Source organism: Gadus morhua, chromosome 8, assembly GCF_902167405.1.
Source record: "Gadus morhua chromosome 8, gadMor3.0, whole genome shotgun sequence".
Lineage (NCBI taxonomy): Eukaryota > Metazoa > Chordata > Actinopteri > Gadiformes > Gadidae > Gadus > Gadus morhua.
Genome location: NC_044055.1, coordinates 15,043,694 through 15,066,104, shown reverse-complemented (window position 1 = coordinate 15,066,104; position 22,411 = coordinate 15,043,694). Strand labels below are relative to the sequence as shown.

At 44.8% G+C, this 22,411-nt stretch overlaps 2 protein-coding genes across 4 annotated transcripts in view; one reads left to right on the top strand and one right to left on the bottom strand.

Annotated features, from left to right (window-relative positions):
- Positions 1–668: 668 nt before the first annotated feature.
- On the bottom strand, positions 669–3,942 carry tmem53 (transmembrane protein 53). The gene is made up of 3 exons (XM_030364181.1): positions 3,648–3,942; positions 3,303–3,406; positions 669–3,122 (listed from the first exon to the last, which is right to left on the bottom strand). Exons 1-3 carry the CDS (start codon positions 3,700–3,702, stop codon positions 2,421–2,423), a joined length of 861 nt encoding a protein of 286 aa, XP_030220041.1. The 5' UTR covers positions 3,703–3,942; the 3' UTR covers positions 669–2,420.
- A 489-nt stretch (positions 3,943–4,431) lies between these two features.
- Positions 4,432–22,411, top strand: part of tesk2 (testis associated actin remodelling kinase 2) — a 34,504-nt gene continuing 16,524 nt past the window's right edge. For 2 of the 3 annotated variants that reach the window (XM_030364177.1, XM_030364175.1), the window contains exons 1-5: positions 4,432–4,829; positions 10,648–11,188; positions 11,722–11,841; positions 15,892–16,013; positions 19,496–19,544. In XM_030364177.1, coding sequence (XP_030220037.1) covers positions 11,066–11,188; positions 11,722–11,841; positions 15,892–16,013; positions 19,496–19,544 — 414 coding nt within the window. In that variant the 5' untranslated portion in view covers positions 4,432–4,829; positions 10,648–11,065. Of the gene's footprint in view, positions 4,830–7,906; positions 8,112–10,647; positions 11,189–11,721; positions 11,842–15,891; positions 16,014–19,495; positions 19,545–22,411 lie in introns of those variants that run through there. The other variant, XM_030364176.1, reaches the window with a different exon arrangement.

Sequence of the window (22,411 nt, the reverse complement as noted above, 5' to 3'; positions counted from 1 at the left end):
GGTCCATGAAAACATCAGCTCGGGAAAGAGAACATGCAGGATATGTTACCTCGTTGCCAAGTGCTAGCACTTAGCACCATTAATCGTCTACCTCCCCCCCCCCCCCCCCACACACACCTCTCCTTTTCTCTCTCTATTATCTCCAACCTTCTATAATCTCCAGCCGTATTTTTCCTCTTCTTCCCTCCATGTTGCTGAGTGCTCCGCGTCCTCTAAAAGTATGGATCTTGACCGCAGCCATTTTTCCGACGAACAGGAAAAGGCTAAAGAGAAAGCGCTGACCCCTCTTCTCAGCAATTTCCAGCCCTCATCAGCGCGTGAGACTTCATTAACTTCCGTGACGGTAATTTCCTTCCCGCCCTGCGTTTCAGAAAGGGGGCTGTCATGACAGCGGTCTTAACTTACGTTTTCTTTTCTTTTTTGTTTCGTTCAATTTCATTTTTTTTCATTGTACTTTAACTCTTGCCAAAGCAATGCTGCCGACTCAATGGAATAATCAAATTAGCGAAGTTTTGATTTATTAAGACTTTTAGTACCTGAAAAAGGAAAATCTCCACACAAACCTTCTTTTTTCATATAGCATACATTTCCCAGCAGTAGGCCCAACGATATACATTGAAAAAATGAAGCAAGAAAATGAATATCCGCAAAAGTGTTGAATCCAAACGTAACTTAACAAAGGAAATGCCTCAGGCCACCTCGATTTATTTATTTTTTAAAATAAAGTAGCCTACATAACACACAATTCCTGGAACTGTAAAAAATATATACAACCAAAAAGCTTTCAAACGGAATGGTGATTGTGTTTTATGTTTGTTAAGATGCTTTTCTTCATACCAAAAAAAAACCTTTCCTACCAATCTAATGCCTCCCTTTCCTTGTGTACTGCACAACAAACAAACACTTAAATCATACAATGGCTTCTGTAGACGCAATGCTGGTACACAGCCTTTATTTGCGCACTTGGGAGAACCCATAACAAAATATCATTGTTCAAATTGAATGCACCGTCCGGCTGCACTGTGCAGGGCTAATGTGGATAAAGGCTGCCCTCTATAGACCGTTGGAGGTCACTGAACGTCCTGTCCGTTACTCAAATCAAGTCCGTTGGTAAGAGGAAAGACAGGCTTGTCCGTTGGAAACGATATGGGAAATAAAATAATTATACTAAATGATGTCTTAATATCTAAATGTATCTCTGTATAAGTTTACTGTCACTCATTATTATTCAAAGAACATGCTCTTTTTAAAACACAGGCCTAGATATATTTATCATTAGAGAATAATTCAGATTTATTTTATTAAATTTGAGATGAGCTAATGATGGATTATTTAGAAAAATGTGTAACTGAAATTGCATAATAAGACTGGACTGGTTTTTAGTAAATTAAAGTGCTGTAAGGATTGATTGATTGATCAATGCCTAGAAGATTCAAGCTTGAAGTTACTTTCGCGTTTATATTTAACCACAACGTTGTGAATCAATAAGCATAATTTTCACATTAATCCAACCCAATGTTGTAGAAGTTATATCACATTAATACAACAGAACTCCACTCCCTTCATCTTCTGCAGCACTTAAACATAATCCATTGGGTAGCCTGAATAAAAGGCAATAGCCTACACAGAGTAATATTGAAGCCGTTAAATTCATAAATTCACTCTTAAAGTCACTTAAAACAAGTGGCTGACTGGGCATAATATTATCACTTTCTATCTGGACATACTTAGAATATCCATCACAATATACTTTCTAAATAAAGATGGGCTCTTGTAACAGTAACAAAGAATGGTGTTAAGACTCCTAAACACTGTCAAAATGGTTTCATGATTATATACTCAAGGCAGACAATGGTGTCAAGTCAATTTGGAATACATATATCCAGTGTAAGCCATAGTGTTCATTTTCTACATGTGTTACAATACAGTAGTGCCGTAGGTACATACGGATAGAGCGAGCCTGTGTGTGTGTGTGTGTGTGTGTGTGTGTGTGTGTGTGTGTGTGTGTGTGTGTGTGTGTGTGTGTGTGTGTGTGTGTGTGTGTGTGTTTTAAAAGGTTATGCAAGCAAACAGTGAGTGTAGCAATCAGTTTCTACAGACAGCGTCTAAAGCCTTGTTCAACGAGAACTTGAATGTGAACCAGGAAGTGAAACAGGAACCGCTAGGAGTTAAATGTCTCAAAATTTCCAATGAACCAATCAACAATCACTCGGGGGAGATTTACTAGCTCCCATCCTAGCTCGATTCTGTAGAGGTGCGTGTAGTCGTAGCAGCGATCAGCCAACAGCCAGACTACTCTACCAATTTACCTCCTCACCCTTTGGTCCATGCAGGGGGGAAGAGGGAGGTTGAGACCCCCCCCTCCATGGTCTCCCAACAGGAGACCACAGACCCCCCCTCCCAGTCCCACCCCCCTGGTCTCACTGTGCCTGAACCAGCCGTCTGCTCCTCCCCTGGGACTCCTCCCCGCTCGCCATGCAGGCCACCAGGAAGTCGCGGCACCGCTGCGTGTACTGCACCGGGAAGTCCCGGAAGTGGCTGACGTGGGCGCTCGACGCAAAGTCGACGCTCTCCACCGGGACCCCGTGGCGCCGGAGGGTCCCCACCATGTCCTCCACGTCCTTGTGCCGGATGACCCGGTCGGCTCCGGAGTACAGGTAGAGCTGGGGCCAGGGCGGCGGGTGGTCCGCCATGGCGTCATAATGGTTCCGGTGGACGTACTTGGTGATGGGGTAGAGCACCACGCGCAGCAGGAACACCGTCACGGCAAACAGCGCCGTCAGGACACACCACAGCACCGGGTTGACCCTGGGCCCCAGGGTGGCGGTGAGGGCCCGCAGGGCGCCCCGCACGTTGGCGCTGCCGGGGGCGCTGTCCACCACGGCGCCGATGACGCGCAGCGAGCTGAACTGCTTGTCGCTGTGCAGCAGCTCCACCACGTAGCGGTAGAGCATGAAGCCGCCGTTGCTGAAGATGTGGAAGAAGACGGGGCTGTTCTCCACCTCGTAGTCGTACAGCACCTCCAGAAGCTTCAGGGCCGTGCCACTCAGCTCCTTGAAGCCGAACGACTCCGAGATGAAGACGGACTTCAGCTGGGCCGTGTAGCGGATGGTCACGCAGCCCTGCAACGGACGCAGGACAAGACACACAGAGGAACGACAGATGTTAGGAAACGTCAGACAGTAAGAAACGAGAACAGGAAAGCAGAATGAATCAGAAGCAGATCCTAATTGCACAACCCCTGAGGACATTATGAGGACGAAATTAGGCTTTGAAGATAGTTTCAGGGTTGGCTGTCCGACCTGCTCATTGTAGATGGAGCTGTATTTGGAGAGGTGTTTGTCTTTGCAACCAGCCCAGCCCAGGAGAACGACAACCGGCTCCTTTGTCCCCTGCCAGTGTCTTTCTGTAAGCAGACACCACGTCAAAAGCAGTTCATAAGCAAGAGACATTTTCAAAGAGTGTGTTTGTGCGTGTGTGTCTGTGTGTGTGCGTGTGTACAGTTATACAATATGCATCAATATGCTAACTGAGCTAACATATAGGCAATGGCATGTATGGTAACAGATTACAGCGAGGCGGCTAGATGTCGTCTAACCAAATAGCTAGCTATTATGTCTACAGTGAAATCGAGCTCCACCGCTCACCCGATGTCACTGCATCTGGAAACACAATATTGTAGTCGATCTCATCGTCTGCCATTTCTTCACGGTTGTATCAACTGCAGTCGAAAAATCTGTTCCTCATTTGGGTGTAGTTAATGGGGAGATGAGAAGTCAAATAATGATATAGTAGCTTGATGTCAGAAAGCGTTTACGAAATTGAAGTGAAAAAAATATCCCTGCAGGGCTAGTTATGTATTGGTTCGGCACACATCGATAGGTCGGAGTTCTTCTTCCTGGGCTGGTCTTGCCGTGTACTTGAGTAGCGATTGCTGTATTTAACCACTAGATGGGAGTCTCAAGACGTCCAAATAAAGTCGAGGGAGCCCTACGGGATATCCGTGTTTGTAAAGGATATCTGTTGAGGCGAACTAACAAAAAAGTGCATGAAAGACCTGAAAATGTTTTTATTAAAAAAACACCATCTGAAATGAGAGTAGGGATACCTGAAATTGTACCACAGCTTCCTACACAAAACATAACGAACGATCAGCTTTCAAGTTAAGTAAGTGCAATTCTATGCCAAAAAAGCTAAATTTAAGAGAGCCCATATATTAAATAAATGGCACCACAATCTCCATTCAAAACAATAACAATAACAACAACAACAACAACAACAACAACAACAACAACAACAACAACAACGGGATTTCTCATTGAGCACGCGTCAATGTTTTGAGACGCCTTCGTGACCTCCGTGCATTGGGCGAGTTCGCTGTCAATCAAACTCGTGACAAAATGTAGGCGGAGATTGTGGGAGTGACCTGGTGGGCGGGCGGAGGGAGACGAAGGACCTGTCAAAGAGAAGCGACAAACGCTGATATACTAACCAAGGCGAACACCAAAACAATAGTATTATACCTGTTGGGGAGGCGATATACAACCACTGGAGGATTTTGTATTCACTTCGTATACTCATCTATATGTATAATTCGCAGATGCGTAATCATTAGACAAACAAAACTTTGGTTTGTTTCCCTGACGACGTTCGGTAGCTCCTTCGCTCTTAGTGCTGTTTACCATCTCTTCTTACCAAGCGAGCTAGTTCTCGGTTTGATCCCACCAGTTTCGTTTACATGCTTCCAGGGACTGGCACGAACTTCGCCTTGAAACCTTTGATGACTCATAATTCGTGGTCGTGGAATGACCTCGATGAAAAACGAACAGGTAAGAAGAAAGTTGTGTAGGCAGCATCAAGGGAGTGGAGTCTCCTCGGAGTCTCCTCGCTGTTCGCTGTCTTGTGTTTACGTTCTCCACCTGCCCGGTTGGACGCACGTTTTACCAGATCACTTAGTTTTTATATATATTTTTGCGTTTTGGGAGTTTATAATACTTTCATTCGTTTAATAACCATTAATAGTCTCAGTGATTTATTTTGAAGATGATGTTAGCAGGACGCACATGATCATTGGCAGTAACGTTACTTTGTTGGCATTCTTTGAACAGACATGATGTTGATCCTCCTTGGTAATTAATTACTAGTTAAACTATAAAGTCGTTTTGAAACGTGTTAACGAATGATTAAACCCGAGAAGAATGGCGGGTATGTGGAGACTCGGATACCATGGAAGTTGACCACAATAAATGCGGTCAGATAAGAGGGAACTATTTAAGGTGTGACCTCGTCAGGCATAATTTGCTGTACCTTGGTATGTGTTTGCTACGTCATTTTGAATAGTCTTTCCAAAGCAAAGGGAAAAAAACTTCAGGCGTATAGGTGCCCCCATGTTGCCATTATATTTTGTAAATCTTGAGCTGTCTGCTGTTCATTCCTGCCTTATTATAGGGTTATGTTAAGTGGTGCCGTTTGGGAATTTGAGGCATTGTTGTTGAGGTATTGACAGAAATATTTGTACTCTGAATGTAATGAGGATTTATGATATCTAAAATAGTATGGTACTATAATAATAGTAAAAAAAACGCATTGTCGTATGATTTGACAGGAAGTTGTTCTTCAACGTCTAAATTGGATATGTATCTCTCCCCCTCGGAGCCCTATTGACATCAAACAGGATGATGATATCTCTTGCTTTTGATTTATGGAGCATGGGGACACCCCCGTTATACATTACTAAAACATCACTGGAGTCATTGAGAACTTCAGTCAAGTGCTAACCTGCCCGAATTGTAGTCCTACCCCTTTCTTCCCTCTGTTGTTGGAGGCAGAGTTTGCTAGCAGACAGACCGACCGACAGACAGACAGTGTTTGTCCGAACAGGCCAGGAAGAGACAAGACAAAGCAGGGAGTATATGTCTATAGGGGTGGAAATTATATTGCAGAGAGCGTCCATTGCTGGTAATAGGTAGCATATGTCACTCGATCTGGGACTTTGCAAAGGTTCAGTGGAAAGTACCTTGGACCTAGCCTTGTGTACCATTAGGAACTTTTGTGAGGAAATAGCAGGAATGAGAAGAAACAAATAGATAATAGGATACACAAGACAGAAGTAATCCATAGAGCAGAGTTACCATCGCGGAGCATTGAATGGTATATACCTACATGAACACAAGCCATTGTGTTTGGTACGAATCAAACATTTGTGTTGGCAACACTGATTGGGTTGGCAAAGTGACAGGGAATTGGAATTACATTAAAGGGCAGGTAGATGTTAAGCGTCTTGTTCATGAATGCCTAGGATGCAGACATTTGGCCTGGAATCCAGAACCTTTGTCTAGGAGTCAAACACCCTAACCACTAGCCCTTCCTTCCCCAAACAAGCAGACCACTGTTGACCCCATCCTACAGCCCATCTCCATCATGGTTTGGTGGCACTGGCTAGGGGGTCTCCAAGCCAGAGGTTACCCGGTTCCATACCAAAGGCCAACAACATACCCTGTACGCATCCCCGTAGCAAAATGTCCTTACCTACCCCAAGCTCCTTGGGGGTAGGTCAGAAATGTCTTGCACAGAAAGTCGCTTTGGATAGAATGCGCCTGCTAACTAAATAAAGAGTTGAATAGTATAGTGTGTTCATTCTAGACTAGCTTATTTGTTCTCTGATCGGGGCACACTAGATGGGAATCATAATATAATGGAACTCCTTTAAGGACAGAACATACTCTATCTCACTTTAACCAGGCCTTTGGCAAAATATTAAGTCATGCTACAATAACAAAGTGCTGTCGGGTTTAAAAGGTACTTTGAATGATTGATGAATAAACTATTGCAAACATGTCGCACCCATCGTCAGAGCAGCAGATCACAAGCACCGCACCTAACCTCGAGTTGTTTTCAACCACAGGATGAATGTGTCTTGTTTTACATTGTCATTACATTGGTTATTATGAGACTTGTTGTTGCACTTGCCGACCTAGGCATTCGTCGCATACACTGTCCTCCTAAATCAGGCTAGAGGGTCAGGTCTCGAAAGGTCTTGGTCAATAGGCAGAGCAATTTATACGTCCACAGTTCAGAGAAGCCCTCCACGCTACTCGAGGTAGAGGAGGCGGGAATTGTGGAAGGAGAGGGTCAGGGATTGGTGTAGCAAAAAGTCAGTCATTTCATCACAAATATGGTGAAGAGGAAACAGCACAGAGTTTTGCAAAACGGATCTTGAGGTAATTTTACGGTTTTCACCCTTCATGCAAATTTGACTCAGCAAAAGTCCGCTGCAATGGTGTTGAATGTAGACAAAGTGACAAGCTTTTTTTGCGAGCACATTCCCTCTTTCGGAAGTTGTTCCATGCCGATACGGTATACATCACCAGGAGGAAGTTATTACACATGTAAACAGAATTGATTCATTGAATTGATCAACCACAAAAATATTAACGCTTAAATCGTATCTGGAATTTACAGCTTTATCTTAAAAAAAAGAAATGTGCTTTCAATTTAACAGCCAATCATTCAACCCCCATTCTGTTGTTTTATTATCCTTGTTGTTAAAAACCATCACAAATACTCCTTATCTCTCTGACTCTCGCTGCCCCCCTCGCAACCCATCATCATAAAGCCATTCAGAGGTTGATTTACTATTGACATCTTCTATTGGCCTGTAATCCACTGGGGCGCAGCTGCTGAGTGCCAAGTCCCCAAAAAACTACTGCTAGAAAACTTGAGCCCCAGGCTACTTTGGTGGATGTCCCATCTGGTTTTTAAAATAACACTATGCCACATTTTAGGAACCCAAAAAAAGTTTCCCCCTTTAAAAAAAAACGAAACACCAAAACCTCCCCCTTTTCCACCCCCTGGTTCTTTTAGTGTGGTCTTTTGAAATGAATAGCCTTGGAAACGCAATACAACTGAGGACAGTACAAGTCTCTCGATGCTCGTCGGCGTCTATTTCTGTCTCCCTTTTAATTAGCTTGCGTTTGAAAACGTTTTAAACTTGACTGGAGGATTTTGTCAGGGAGGGATTGGTTTCCGTAGAAGTTCCTCGTTGTTTTTCGAGAAACAGCTTTTTCTTGTTCACACAGTGCTCAGAATAGTAGTGACCGTCTATCAAATAGGTGAGTCATTGAAAACCGGAAGATGTGGTGTTTTCGCAGAGCTGGCTGTAGAGCGTTACTTCGTTTCAGTGGTCAACGAGTCACAGAAACATGTGATGGTTTCAGGTTAGATTAGGTTACATTGCATTTATTAAGCTGATGATTTTGTCCATTGCAGTTTATTGTGGGGGCACTGCATCCGTTTCTCTGTCCACGCTCTGGGTGCATTAAAAATTGGGAGAGGTTGAGAATTTATACTTACGTGTGTGTGTGTGTGTGTGTGCGTGTGCGTGTGTGTTGGGTCTGCATGAGCTCAGGTTCTGGTTGAGTGAGAGGCTACTGGAAGTTGTAGTCCTGATGCATGAGAGTGGCCTACAATTTATTTCCTGGCGCGGGTCGTATTCAACTACTGTCGTGTGTCGAGGAGCATGAAGCGTCATTAGAGAGAGAGAGAGAGATGGAGGGAAGAAAATTGGAGTGTGAAAATCCTTTTAGGGATGTGGTTGGAGCCAGTGGGAATGATGTCACTTGTAAGCTGACCAGTTAGTCAAACGCTTCTTGAGTCTCGTGTCTATGATGGAACACAACTGGACCCTGGTAGCACATGTATAAACTTCATTGCTGGGCCGCTGTAGTGGAAACCATGACTGTTTCCAACCTTGCTACTCAGATGTCAACACGCATACACACGCACACATCTGTACACCATATATCATATGCACACACACACAGTTCCGATAATCAAATGAATCTTTGAGCTTTTCCATGTAATCTTGTAGGCTACATGATGAATTCAGCAGCAAAGTACGAGAACAAAACCATTTTTACAGTTTGTAACCGTATAACTCAATTTGTAGATCAGGGTTCGTGGGGTCATGTCTGGCATCGGAAAGGTCAGTTCATCTATTGTAGACACAAAAGTGACGTTGAAGAATGGACTGCAGGTCAAGAAGACACTGTCCCCAAGATACTCCATTATCGGAAATCCATACGGCCTCCTATTCTTACCAAGGCCCCTGCTGTGCCAGATGAACTTTGAATGTGTCATTGCGACGCAGTCCGTTCTGTTACCGCAACCGTGGCATTCACGCACTGTGTGGATTATGAACTTTGCACCACGAGTGACTCTGCATTAAAGGGCACAGCATACGACTTTCTCTTATACCAGCAAGCCTTGAGCATGTAATCCATGCGTGTGTTCATTCACTGATACTGAATCAGGATATTATCTCTCTTTCATCAGCAGAACAGAATCAGTTGCTCACAGGCCTCAAGCTATGTCCAATAATGAGCTTGCCTAACAGGCGGGTGGGTAATCAATTATTGTCAAAGGTTACCTCCAATGCTATTTTCCATCAAACACTATAATAATCACAATAAATACCGGGTGGTTAAAAAATCTCACAGTTAATCAAAGGTTATAAACAGGTTGGTAATAGCACATTGTTAAATCACAATAAAACAATAAAATGATAAATATCCGAGCATGCACCGTACAGACGACGATAACGGACAGGTTTCCAGTGCGAATCGGGTTCAGGATTTGGTATGAAGGATTTTTTGTTGATGTTTTTAGTTGAGTGGCCCCTTTTGGGTCTTCACGCGGGCAGTTCTAGGAATTCTTGCTTGTCTTGCTTTTTGTTTCACCTGCTCTTTATACACACATTCCAGTTGTTTTTGTTTTCCATAATAATTGTACTGGCAGTTTGTAATTCTAATGCTCTTATCTCTATCTTATCACCTATCAATTTGTCTCACCTTGTGAGAGAAGTGCAGAGGGGGTTATTATTTTGGTGGAAAAGGTAGTCTTTAATGAAAAAGGAAAATAAAGTTTGCGGAGAAGCTTCCGGCCCATCTCATTGTAAATATTTATTCATTTCTTTTCCCAGAGAGCATTGTTCCCAAACTCTTTTCCAACATGTTTTTAAGCTTCAAAAAGCAGTTTTTTTTTAAAGACCCATTCCTTGTTCCCTGTGTGTGTACCCTGCTGGCTTTGTTTTGGATGGCAATAGGGTCCAAGACCTGGAATAGTTCTTGGCTGATCTCCCGTAATTGGGAAATCAGAGCTTATTATAACCATTATGTGTTGGCATGTCGAGACGTGGGTGTCAGTCATGGGGAAGCCTTGGCAACTGTTCATGGTTTGTTCCCAAAACAGTTTGGGTTTTCGGTTGAAACGGTTTGATTTCTTTGCCAATTCCTTTTCATCCGTCTTCATTTATTCAGCTGCTTGATGGTGATGCATCATATTCTAATTATTATCATGTTATGAGATCAGTTACTTGGGTTACCATAGGGTTGTGATCAGGCGTTCAAGTTGTCACATCCTGTTCTTGAAGAAGAAGTGTTCCCTTACCTTAATTACCTAATTCTAGTTAATAATGTGAGGACTGAACGCAACCAAAACATAGTCTTATCATTGATATCCTGGTATTCTGTTGAATCCCAAATTACAGCTTTGAACAGGAATATAATCTGCCCAGGTGTCACACGCACACGCGCACACGCACACACATACACACACTCTGACTGAAGCCTCTGTTCCTTTCTTTTCCAGGCCATATCTCTGAGGACCTGCTAGGAGCCAGTTCAAGATGTGAGAGCCATGTCCTCCCATGGGCTTCTAACACACTCCGTCTCCCCCAGTAAGGAGCTACGCTGCTGACTGGCCTACCCATCCCCCCCGGTCCCTTCCTACTGGACTACAGTGCACATTTTGGCGGCCCAAACACGATTTATTTTCTATGTTTTACACCAACATCCATGGAATGGGTGAATTCCCCACCTGGATCCCAAAGTGAACATTTGAGCTTTCTCCTTGGGATAAGGAGCCCGTTGACGCTGATGACGACGATGAAGGACTTGTGTCATGTGGTCGGCGTCCAGAGACAGCAGTGAGAACCTTCCTCTGCCCTGGGGGACCGCGCCGCTAACAAGTCAGCTTCCGCCGCCGAGACCCCGCCGCCGCCCGGGTCATGGACCGCAACAAGCGCAACTCCATCGCCGGGTGCCCTACCAGAGCGGACCGTCACCATGACGACAGCGATGCCAACGCAGGGGGAGGGCCCATGGACCCGGTCACCGGCCTGCCCTCACAGGTGATTGGTCCTGGCCACTTATTATCATGAGTGTGTTCCTGATCAAATGTTAATCTAAGATTGGTAAAAGCAATTAACGAATGGTTGACTTGGTCAGTTAAAAGTAATGCGTGTACATTTAAGAGTAAGTAGGATAAAAGGAGAATACAGTGTTTTAAAATGGAGAGAGCCTCACCCATATATGGTAAATGTTAAAAAAGGCTGCATTTAGCGCTTTTCAGGCCTACGGTCCCTCAAAGCACTTTACAATATCTCAACACAATCAAACACACAATCGTTCAAACACCCCCTCACCGACGGCGGTGTCAACCATGCAAGGCGACAGCCGGCACGTCGGGAGCAGTTAGGGTGAGGCGTCTTTCTCAGGCACACCTCGACACTAAGCTAGGAGGAACCAGCCATCGAACCAAACACCTACCTCCAGAGTGCCGGACAACCCGCTCCACCTCCTGAGTCACGGCCACCCGTACAGGGCCTTCTAGGTGGCCATTTTGGATCTAAGTGTACATGTGGATGTGTCGGTGGTGCTGCAGATTGGCCGGGTGTGTCCGTCCTCCTACCGAGCCCTGATCAGTGCCTTCTCCTGCCTCACCCGCCTGGACGACTTCAGCAGCGAGTGGATCGGCTCAGGCTTCTTCTCCGAGGTGTACAAGGTGGGTCCCGGGAGACGTTGTAGTTGTTATGACTTTATGGAGGATGACTCTGCTACTCAGAGTCATGTCTGTTACACATGATTACTGCTTTCTCTCCCATTCATCCTTTTTCTATTTGTCATCGCCATAATTGCCACTCACAATCATTTTCCGTTTTAATTTTTTCTATCCCTGAATAATCCCCAGTGCAGGACAGTGTAGTGGCCAGCCAATGTCTGTAGGCAGCCATGAGCTAGGTGCTCCACGATGACTTGGACTGTAAGGTGCTGTGAATAAAAGTCTGGTAAATGCGAAAAAGAGATCATAGTCCATGCATTCCTCCAACCACTCATCCCCACATTTGCGCATCTAACCTGCTGGTATGAGTACTGCATTGTCGGGTTCATGTTTCATCACTGCACTGAGCACGAGGAATCACAGATAATAAACATGGGTGAATGAAAAGGACATTTTAACGGTCTACCCTAAACAGTAAAAGCCCCAACGCCAAACTCTATTGGACTCCCAAACACCTCGAGTGGGCGCGGATGTGCGTGGTGGTCCACAGGCCGCTAGGGTGTCTGCGCTTGCCTGCGCCACACGCTCAAACTCCCCCAACTCCCCCCTTTCCACGACAGTGTTTGAGTCTTGTTAGGCCTCAGCCACATAAAAGGAGCCATTCTATGATGGAGTTTGTTAACCCTATTACTTGACAACAACACCAACCACCCCCCCCCCCCCCAGGGGCTTGTGAATGGCAGCCACACAGTCACACAGACATGCTACGTGTTATTACTCTGGCTGTGCGCCATGAGTGGCCCCTTTCTCTAACGCCAGGAGCACACCAGAGCAGTCTTCCACGCTTCGAGCAAAGCCCTGCTCTTGCAAAGATCTTTTATTTTCCTGGTTTGTGTGTGTGCGTGCGCAATAAAAAGAGTGTTTCAGATTGGGGCTCTGGGAGACTTTACTGTCTGTCAACAGTGAGAGGGAGAGAGCGGAAGTGTCAGACGTTAAAAAAAAACGGTCGAGAATTTACCACACGCATAAAGTTTGAACTGCAAACGAGTTTGAGTGCGGTGGAGTTATGTCTGTTGACACAATGGCTTTCTGTTTTTTTTTTTTTTGAGGGGTTATTGATGGCGGGGGGAATGGACTGAAGGGTGGTCTTGTGCCGGTGACAGTGAATCTCTTGACTCTGTGTGGAATTGACAGAGATTGTTATGATTGGTTGGTTGTGTGCGTGTTTGTGTTATAACATGTCAATTAATTTGCCACTGAAGTGTATGCATGCGTGGTGTGAGACCCAGTCATCCCTTCGTTGGCTATTGAGTTTAGGCCTCATGCAACCAGGAAGGGATGTTCAATAGCAGGCTCTCCTGTTGGCCTAGACAATTCTTTTAGTGTATTTGTTCGTCTGGATTAATCTGCTCTCAAGTAGAACGTTGTTTGCAACGAAGGTTGAGGCCAGCTTTTTACAATTATTGTATGGATATAAGCTAATATAACCTATAAAGGATATAAAACATTTTATTATTACTATGAGTCGGATGGAGCTCCTGATGCAGAAGGGTAGATTGGGGGGGGGGGGGGGGGGGAGAGCTGAGGAGGGAGAGCAGCGTGGCGTGAATGAGTCTGGACCGGAGCCTAGGAGAGGGGTTGGGGCAGTTTGATGCCTGCAGGGCTGTGTGTGTGTGTGTGTGTGTGTGTGTGTGTGTGTGTGTGTGTGTGTGTGTGTGTGTGTGTGTGTGTGTGTGTGTGTGTGTGTGTGTGTGTGTGTGTGTGTGTGTGTGTGTGTGTGTGTGTGTGTGTGCGTGCGCAGGGGGGGGGGGGGGGGTGGTAATGACTGGAGATGAAGCAGATTGTGAGGGAAGTTCCAGTTTCATTTGTGGAAGAGGACAAAGATGCAGGGGGTTGGAATTTAAAGTTTCTACAAAGAATGAGATGTTATGCAGGGAAAAGGGCTTGTGTGTGTGTGGCGGCGGGGGGGGGGGCCTAAAGGCTTCATCTGTATGAAGCCTTTAGACGAGAGAGGGAGAGAGAGCGCTGGAGAGGGAGGAAGAGGGAGAGAGGAGGGGAGATTGACTGTGAGAGAGAGAGAGAGAGAAGTGGAGAGAGAGACTGGCAAAGGGAGAACGGAGCAAGAGAGACAGAGTTGTAGAGGGCGAGAGACTGAGAGAGATAGGCAAACTCTATGGGCGAGAGAGAGACGGAGAGGGGCATTGGAGTGCATGGTAGTTGGAGGTGAGGATGTGACCATGCCCAGGGTGGGGGAGGATTAGGGTTGTTGGGGGCATGGGGGGAGGGGGTGGAGTCACCATCTGTTGTTTCCCCCCTGTCCTGCTGAGAAGACGGCTGGATACTAGACACCGCTCTGCCTCCTTGAACTTGGGCTGTGTGTGTGTGTGTGTGTGTGTGTGTGTGTGTGTGTGTGTGTGTGTGTGTGTGTGTGTGTGTGTGTGTGTGTGTGTGTGTGTGTGTGTGTGTGTGTGTGTGTGTGTTGATCTGGCAATATTCCGAAAATAAACACTTCCTAATTAGCTTAGCAAATATTGTTTTTATTGCGTCAAAAGTAAAAAAGAAACGATAATATGCATTTCATGGAATGTAGTACAAATAAATATAGTCCACGCAGCTTTGCTGTTCGGAACATCTTTAGTTAGCAGAATGCGACACCCACGTATCTTGCGTATTGCTTGCGTATTGCTTTTTTTAATTGCATTTATGCAAAATGTAGGGGTTGCATAAGATGTACATGTGCAATATCTCAACGTGTGTCTTGGCTCTGCATACTTAACAGCCAGTCCTCGATGACAGGGATGACGAATATGAAAGGTGTTTGACTTATATACGGTAATTAGAACATCTATCTTTCCCTCAGACTTCCAGGAACAGCTTCAATGTATGACTTGTTCCTACGAACAGAGATTCCAGATATTGACTGATAGAATGCAAAACATGATCTTAGTCATGCACAATGCGTGTTCATCCGTTTGCACTTTAATTAAAACGTATCTCCTCCAACATCGTAATTTCAATACTATCTTTTTTGGTATTCAAATTTCTTCTGATGAAGCCTACAGTGTTTGTCATTATGGCAATCGACGGCGTTATGTATGTAACAGATCATCACGACCACTCCACCCACACGTTGCCATGATAGCAACACCAAAACAAAGTGCCCCACATCGGTAGTCATTAAATCGTATGAACTCATACTTAGAACGCTGATAGGCAGACCTGCCTGTAAAAACCATTCACCAACAGCAACATCACACTGTTAATAAAAGGTTCAAGTGATTCTCTTGGGTCCATCCCTGGTACGGCACCAATGTCGATGTCCTTCACTGCATCTGCAGATTTTTTACTACTACTTTACTTTGCTATGAATGCATTTAGTGTTCTTCTGATTCCCTGCCTTAGTCTATCTTCATGTGCTATATTTCATGTTCCTCGCTGTGCTGTACAGTTCTTTGATGTGTGTTGTGTTCGTTTACTTTTAGGGTGCTTTATAAATCAACCTGAACCAATCCAGTCCCCATCCAGACCTCTTTTATAGAGCACCTATAGTACGATTCTTCTCGTTAGCGTAGAACGTAGCACATGTTGACGTCACTGTGTGTGTGTCTGTGTGTCGTTGTGTGTGTATGTGTGTGTGTGTGTGTGTGTGTGTTTATATGTACGTGTGAGCTGAACCGGCAACATTCAGGAAAATAACTAATTTGCGTAGAAAATACATTTTGTTATTGTGATTAATAGTCTTAGAAATGATCTACAATCTGTATTTCATTGAATATAAATAAATATAATCCATGCAGCTCTGTTGCTGGAGGAACATTTTCACTTTGCAGAATATGAATGCGACACCCACATATCTTGTGTATTTCTTGTGTTTGTGCAAAATGTAGATGTTGCATAAGATATACATGTGCAATACCTCAACGTGTGTCTTAGCTCTGCATACTTAACAGCCAGGCCTTGATTAAATATGTGTCTGTGTGTTTGTGGTTGTGTGTCTGTGTGTCGGTGCGCGTGTCTGTGCGTGTGTGCGCGTGTCTGTGCGTGTGTGCGCAGGTGCGCCACCGAGCCTCCGGCCAGGTGATGGCGCTGAAGATGAACAAGCTAAGCAGCAACCGAGCCAACATGCTGCGTGAGGTGCAGCTGATGAACCGGCTCAACCACCCCAACATCCTGCGGTACGTATCCATGGCAACCGCAAGGCTGGAGAGAGCTGGGTTAATTATTGCTTCAGACACGGAATATGTGGACCTAGTGTTATATAGGAGATAGGATAGGTGACCCTAGTGTTATATAGATGACCCTAGGGTTGTATAACTGACCTTAGTGTTATGTAGGTGAACCTAGTGTTGTATAGGTGAACCTAGTGTTGTATAGCTGAACCTCCTGTTATATATGTGACCCTAGTGTTGTATAGGTGACCCTAGTCTTATATGGGTGAACATAGTGTTATATAGGTGAACCTAGTGTTATATAGATGAACCTCGTGTTATATAGGTGAACCTCCTGTTATATAGGTGAACCTTGTGTTAGATAGATGAACCTTGTGTTATATAGATGAACCTTGTGTTATATAGATGAACCTCGTGTTATATAGGTGAACCTAGTGTTATATAGATGAACCTCGTGTTATATAGGTGAACCTAGTGTTATATAGATGAACCTCGTGTTATATAGGTGAACCTTGTGTTACATAGATGAACCTTGTGTTATATAGATGAACCCTGTGTTAGATAGGTGAACCTCGTGTTATATAGATGAACCTCGTGTTATATAGATGAACCTCGTGTTATATAGATGAACCTCGTGTTATATAGATGAACCTCGTGTTATATAGGTGAACCTCGTGTTATATAGATGAACCTCGTGTTATATAGATGAACCTCGTGTTTTATAGGTGAACCTCGTGTTATATAGATGAACCTCGTGTTATATAGATGAACCTTGTTTTATATAGATGAACCTCGTGTTATATAGGTGAACCTCGTGTTATATAGGTGAACCTCGTGTTATATAGATGAACCTCGTGTTAAATAAAGGGTTGTGTTGGACTCCGGAGCCAAAAAGTACTGGGTTCGATCCAAAGTGCCTGCTTTCATGCACTTGTATATGAGAAAGTTGTCTCCTACTAACCTAGAGGATAGTACTAATGCTCAAACACTGTTGGTTTACCAAAAATGTACCGGTAGAACATGTCATTTTATAAGGTTGGTCATGATAATAATCATATTCACATTTTGAACAAGTATATAATGATATTATATGGTGGCTAGCATGTGATGCATGTAAAATCCATTTATCCACCATAAAAGTGCCATCATCAGCTATAAAGGTTTGGTGCCACAGACCAAACAGTGAATTCCTCTCATTAGGGCTAATCGCCATGGATTACATTAACACAGAACAGTCCATTATTCACACCCGCTTCAAAGTAAGCGATAATAGCCTGAAACCCGCTTGCTAGCATACCATCACACTGGGATTTGAGCAGTGCGTTAAGGTTTAGGTAGCCCAGTGACAGGCTAATGCTAGGCTAAATGCTCCACGCCCAGGGGCTAATGTCGGTCGCCCTCAAACCAGAGCTGGACAATAACGTTTGCTTAGTTTATTGTTAATTGTGAGTTAAAACGCAGCACCATAGCTTCTAGCTATTGTTTTCCAAAATATCAAATCCTCTCCACTATGGGTAGCATTTGAGTTAAATTTGAGCTTAACCTTAATATCCACTGCTGTATGATGTACAGCATTTGAGTTGGCTTTGAGCTTAACCTTTATATCTACTGCACTATCATAGAATTTGAGTGAGCCGTGTGCTAATCTTTATATCTGAAGTCCCTGGGGTGCTCTGCACATACTGTGACGGAAGCCTCAAACCTGAATTCATTTCTTTCTATCTTCTTCTTCAATCTATCTCTCTTCCTCTTCCTCTTCTCCTATCTGTTACTCCATCTCTTACATGTCTTACTTTTCTTAATTATTATAATTTAAAAAAAAGCAAAATCTCTCTCTCTCTCTCTCTCTCTCTCTCTCTCTCTCTCTCTCTCTCTCTCTCTCTCTCTCTCTCTCTCTCTCTCTCTCTCTCTCTCTCTCTCTCTCTCTCTCTCTCTCTCTCTCTCTCTCTCTCTCTCTCTCTCTCTGTGTGTGTGAAAGTGTTCATACAAAACAAAATACAATCCAAAATAATTATTGGTGTACTAAAATAAACGACAACAGCAACCTAAACCATTAATTGTTTTATGTGTGTATTCAGTCAGTATTTTTACAAAGAGGGAAATGAGATGCCTTTCAGATGTGACATTTATATAGCCTATAGATAACAACGACGAGTGTTAGCATGATCAAGAGTCAGAAGGAAAACCATTTGACCAAGATAACCCAGAACGGGTACTTTGAATTCCGACCCAGGCTCGATATTCTAGTTTAATATCCTACTTTTTCTCCTGGAAAGGTGAAGGAGGAACAGCGATTCATTGTGTGGTGGTTATTTCTTTGCATGGTTCTTGAGTTTATAGTCCTGTTGATCCCGCAGTGTGTGGGTTATGGTGTCAACGCCTTGTGAGGCCTGGTTATTTCACAACAATGAACACACGAGAGGTCCTGATAGCTGTTATGGTTTCCTTCCACATACACGCATGTTTTGTGTGTATGTGTGTGTGTGTGATGTTCTCCACACACACACGCACGCACGCATGCACGCACGCATGCATGCACGCACTCTATCACTCCCTCTCACATAGACACACAGTCACACAAACATACACATACATGTGTGTGTGCAACATTTTTGTGTTTGTGTGTGGTGGCCTTGCGCTCCCATGTGTGATATTGTTTACAATGCCATCTTTGTTTTATATTCCGTGTGTGTGTGGTTGTGTGTGTGTGTGTGTGTTAATAAGCAGACACTGAGTGGGGTCATTGTTTGTAAAAAAAAAAAAAAATCCACCAGAGGTCTACCAAGCGTTCATTTATTCTAGAGAAACACACACACACACACACACACACACACACACACACACACACACACACACACACACACACACACACACACACACACACACACACACACACACACACACACACACACACACACACAGATGGAAATCAATGATCTGTGGGAATGCCAAAGTGGACGTGTTGACAGAAACGGGGGGAAGGATGGAGTGGTGGTGGAGGAGGAGGTGGAGTTGGAGGTGGAGGTAGAGAAAGGGGAGAAATGGATGGAATGCAGGTAAAGGAGCCGGCCTGTTATTTCCTCTGCTGGTAAATGGCGCTCTTGTTGGGTCCCCCTTGTCTGGTCTTGTTGGCCGGGTGGGGTAGCTCCCTGGGTGTTTTTTCAGCCCTGTGTTGACAGGCAGGCGAGGTAGGAAGGCTACCAGGGGTTTGTTATCTTAGAGCTCTGCTCAGAATCGGAGGTACAAGATACAACACATCTCTCCGCTTACTACGAATGGCAAATGTAGACAGTCCCCCGAAGGATAGCAGGCTTAGTATACCCTTAGAGCTAAACAGAGAAACAAGGGTGTTTTTCGCCATTCGGTAACGTATCAGGTGTCTGACATGCCAACATTGGATTCAGTGATTGGTCGAATTCTAATGTCCCTCGATGTTTGTTGTTGCAACTTTTTGGTGCTAAATTGTTATTTGTTTCTTTTCTGTACAGGTTCAAGGGAGTGTGTGTTCAGGAGGGCCAGCTTCACGCGCTGACTGAGGTACACACACACACACACACACACACACACACACACACACACACACACACACACACACACACACACACACACTCACTTTGATTGCGTAACATAATTTTTAGACAAAAGCAGTGACTAGGGGTTCCCACTCGAGGGGGCTTGCGTGTGTGTGTGTGTGTGTGTGTGTGTGTGTGTGTTTATTCCGTTGTTTTCCTGTTCATCCAGGTGGGAGAATTACTTCATCACCAGTATGTAATACGGTAGTGAAAGAGTCTGTAATTGTGGTAAACTGCTAGGAGGCCGTGTCTTAGACCTATCCAAAAACAGCTACACCTGTGTGTGTGTGTGTGTGTGTGTGTGTGTGTGTGTGTGTGTGTGTGTGTGTGTGTGTGTGTGTGTGTGTGTGTGTGTGTGTGTGTGTGTGTGTGTGTGTGTGTGTGTGTGTGTGTGTGTGCGCGTGTGTGAGAGAATGTCCATGCGCACAACATGTGAAAGAGAGGGTGACCTCAACAACAACATGGGTAAGGGAAGAGGATCACAGACCACTGATACTCTTCTGACTACAGCCAGAAGACGAGCCGGGACAGACGGGAGAGGAGAACACAAGGCGGTTCATATGCTTTTGTCTTAAGTAGTGATATTGAGTGATGAGGACTGGGAGCCAGTGCCCTGGTAGAAACATTCTGTGTGGATTGTTCTCTCTGTTCTCGCTGCCATGACAGATCCTCACCGCTTCATAAGGCATCAGAACAGATGTGGAAAAAAAGATGCCCTGGGGCAAGAGCAATAACTACAAATTACAATCTGTTTAAAAGGAGAGAGGGAGAGGTAGGCAGACAGAGAGAGAGACGGACAGAGGCAGAGAGAGAGAGAGAGAGAGAGATAGAGAGATAGAGGGAGAGAGAGAGGTAGACAGCGAAAAAGAGGTAGACAGACAGTAAGAGAGAGAGAGACAGAGATCTTGATAGACTTTGGCGGCAGTAGCCAATGGGAAGAGTGGCAGGGCTGTGGGTTGGCGGCGGGCCAGGACGGCATGTCATTCAGATGTAATGAGGTCTGGGCGGGAGGTTTGAGGTGCCAGGCTTACCATAGGCTTTACTGTACCGTCATAAGCAGTACAAACAACATACACTCGCATCAGAGGGCGCTCTGGTCAGGATGTTTTTGGGCCGTTCACCAATTCCAATCCAAGTACAACAATGAAGACAGAAGAAAGTATCATCAGTTGACAATTGTTTATTTACTGGCAGGCGACATGAGCGGTGAAGCCATTTTAGCGGCCGGTGAGATTGTTTTTCGTCGTTTGATCGACTCTTCTACTATTTGACAAACTGAAACCATGTAGAGCGAATATTGGCCGATAATAATTGGATGCCAATCGATCGGAGCACCCTCTTTCACATACCAAAACACTCACACAAATAAATACACACACAGAAACACTCAAGCACACACACACACACAGATGCACTCATGCAAATATATAAACACACAGATGCAGTAATGCACACATACTGATCCTCTCACATAAATATATGCACACACACAGATGCACTCACAAACACAAACTAATGCCCTCACATAAATATATACACACATTCAGATATCATGAAGCACATGCCGATATATTCAAGGCTAATACACACACACACACACACACACACACACACACACACACACACACACACACACACACACACACACACACACACACACAGTAGGACTGCGGTAGGTCCGTCTTGGGCTGTAAACTGATCCTCGTTGCAGCAGTGACCCTGGAAGTCAATCTGTGTTGTTTAGTTACTTGACCCCTACCAGCACACACACACACACACACACACACACACACACACACACACACACACACACACACACACACACACACACACACACACACACACACACACACACACACACACACACACACACACGGGGGATGCAGGCCTGATTATGAGGCCATGCTGAGAGGAAGTCGAGAGAAACAGCTCAATGTCTTGCCTCAGGCCTCATGCCTTGCCTTCAAACAGCCACACACGTGCAGATCTACACACACACACAAACACATACACACACACACACGCGCGCATTAACTCACTTACAAGAATTCCACAATTCTTAGAAGTAAAGAAAAAAGGGAATCGTTGGAAGATGTCCAAGTCCCATGTGACATCAGACCAGATCCCATCCACAGAGGCGGACATCCCCTGCGACCGCGCCGGGCCTCTGTAATACGCCCGCTTGTGCTGCATCGATTGGTTCCATGATTGGCCAGTGGCCACAGCCATCATGGAACGCAATCATCATGCGAGTGTGAAACTGCATCTGTGCGTGCTGTCGACTTTTCCACCGAGCGGGATGGAGCGCTCATTATTGGACTGCCCTCAGCGTCCCAGCAGTAATACATGATCTGTTGATGTGTGGTGTGGTGGAAACTTTGGTTTGAAATGAAACGACGTCACTTTATGTTGGATGTGACTGGATCTATAGGGGTTGAACCCAAATAAACCGTTACATTTTTTGAATATTTCAGATAAGATGTCTGGATAAGTACGACGGAATATTTAATAAAACAAACTCAATCACTGTGCTGTTGACAAACCTGTGACTGAGTTTAAACTCTGTACTCAGTGCTCAAGTGCTCCAGTCTATCAGTCAATCATCACCCTAAACCTTTGGCTTGTTCTCTCCTCTTCCCTTCACTCGCATCTCTCCCCTCCTCTCTCTCCTTTCCTCTCCTCTTCCATCTCTCTCCTCTTTTCTGTTCTCTCCCCTCTCTTCTCTTCTTCCCTCTCTGTGCTCTCCTATCCGCTTTTCTTTCTCACTCACTTGGTCTCTCTTACTCTCCCCATACCTCTCGCTCTCGCTCTCTTTTGCTCTCCTCTTCTTCT

Bases quoted from the DNA above. Each gene is read 5' to 3' on its own strand.
- tmem53 (XM_030364181.1), bottom strand. From the start codon at position 3,702: ATGGCAGACGATGAGATCGACTACAATATTGTGTTTCCAGATGCAGTG. The intron at 3,407-3,647 runs GTGAGCGGTGGA...GTCTGCTTACAG, and splicing joins TCCAGATGCAGTGACATCGG to AAAGACACTGGCAGGGGACA. The intron at 3,123-3,302 runs GTCGGACAGCCA...CGTCCGTTGCAG, and splicing joins GCTCCATCTACAATGAGCAG to GGCTGCGTGACCATCCGCTA.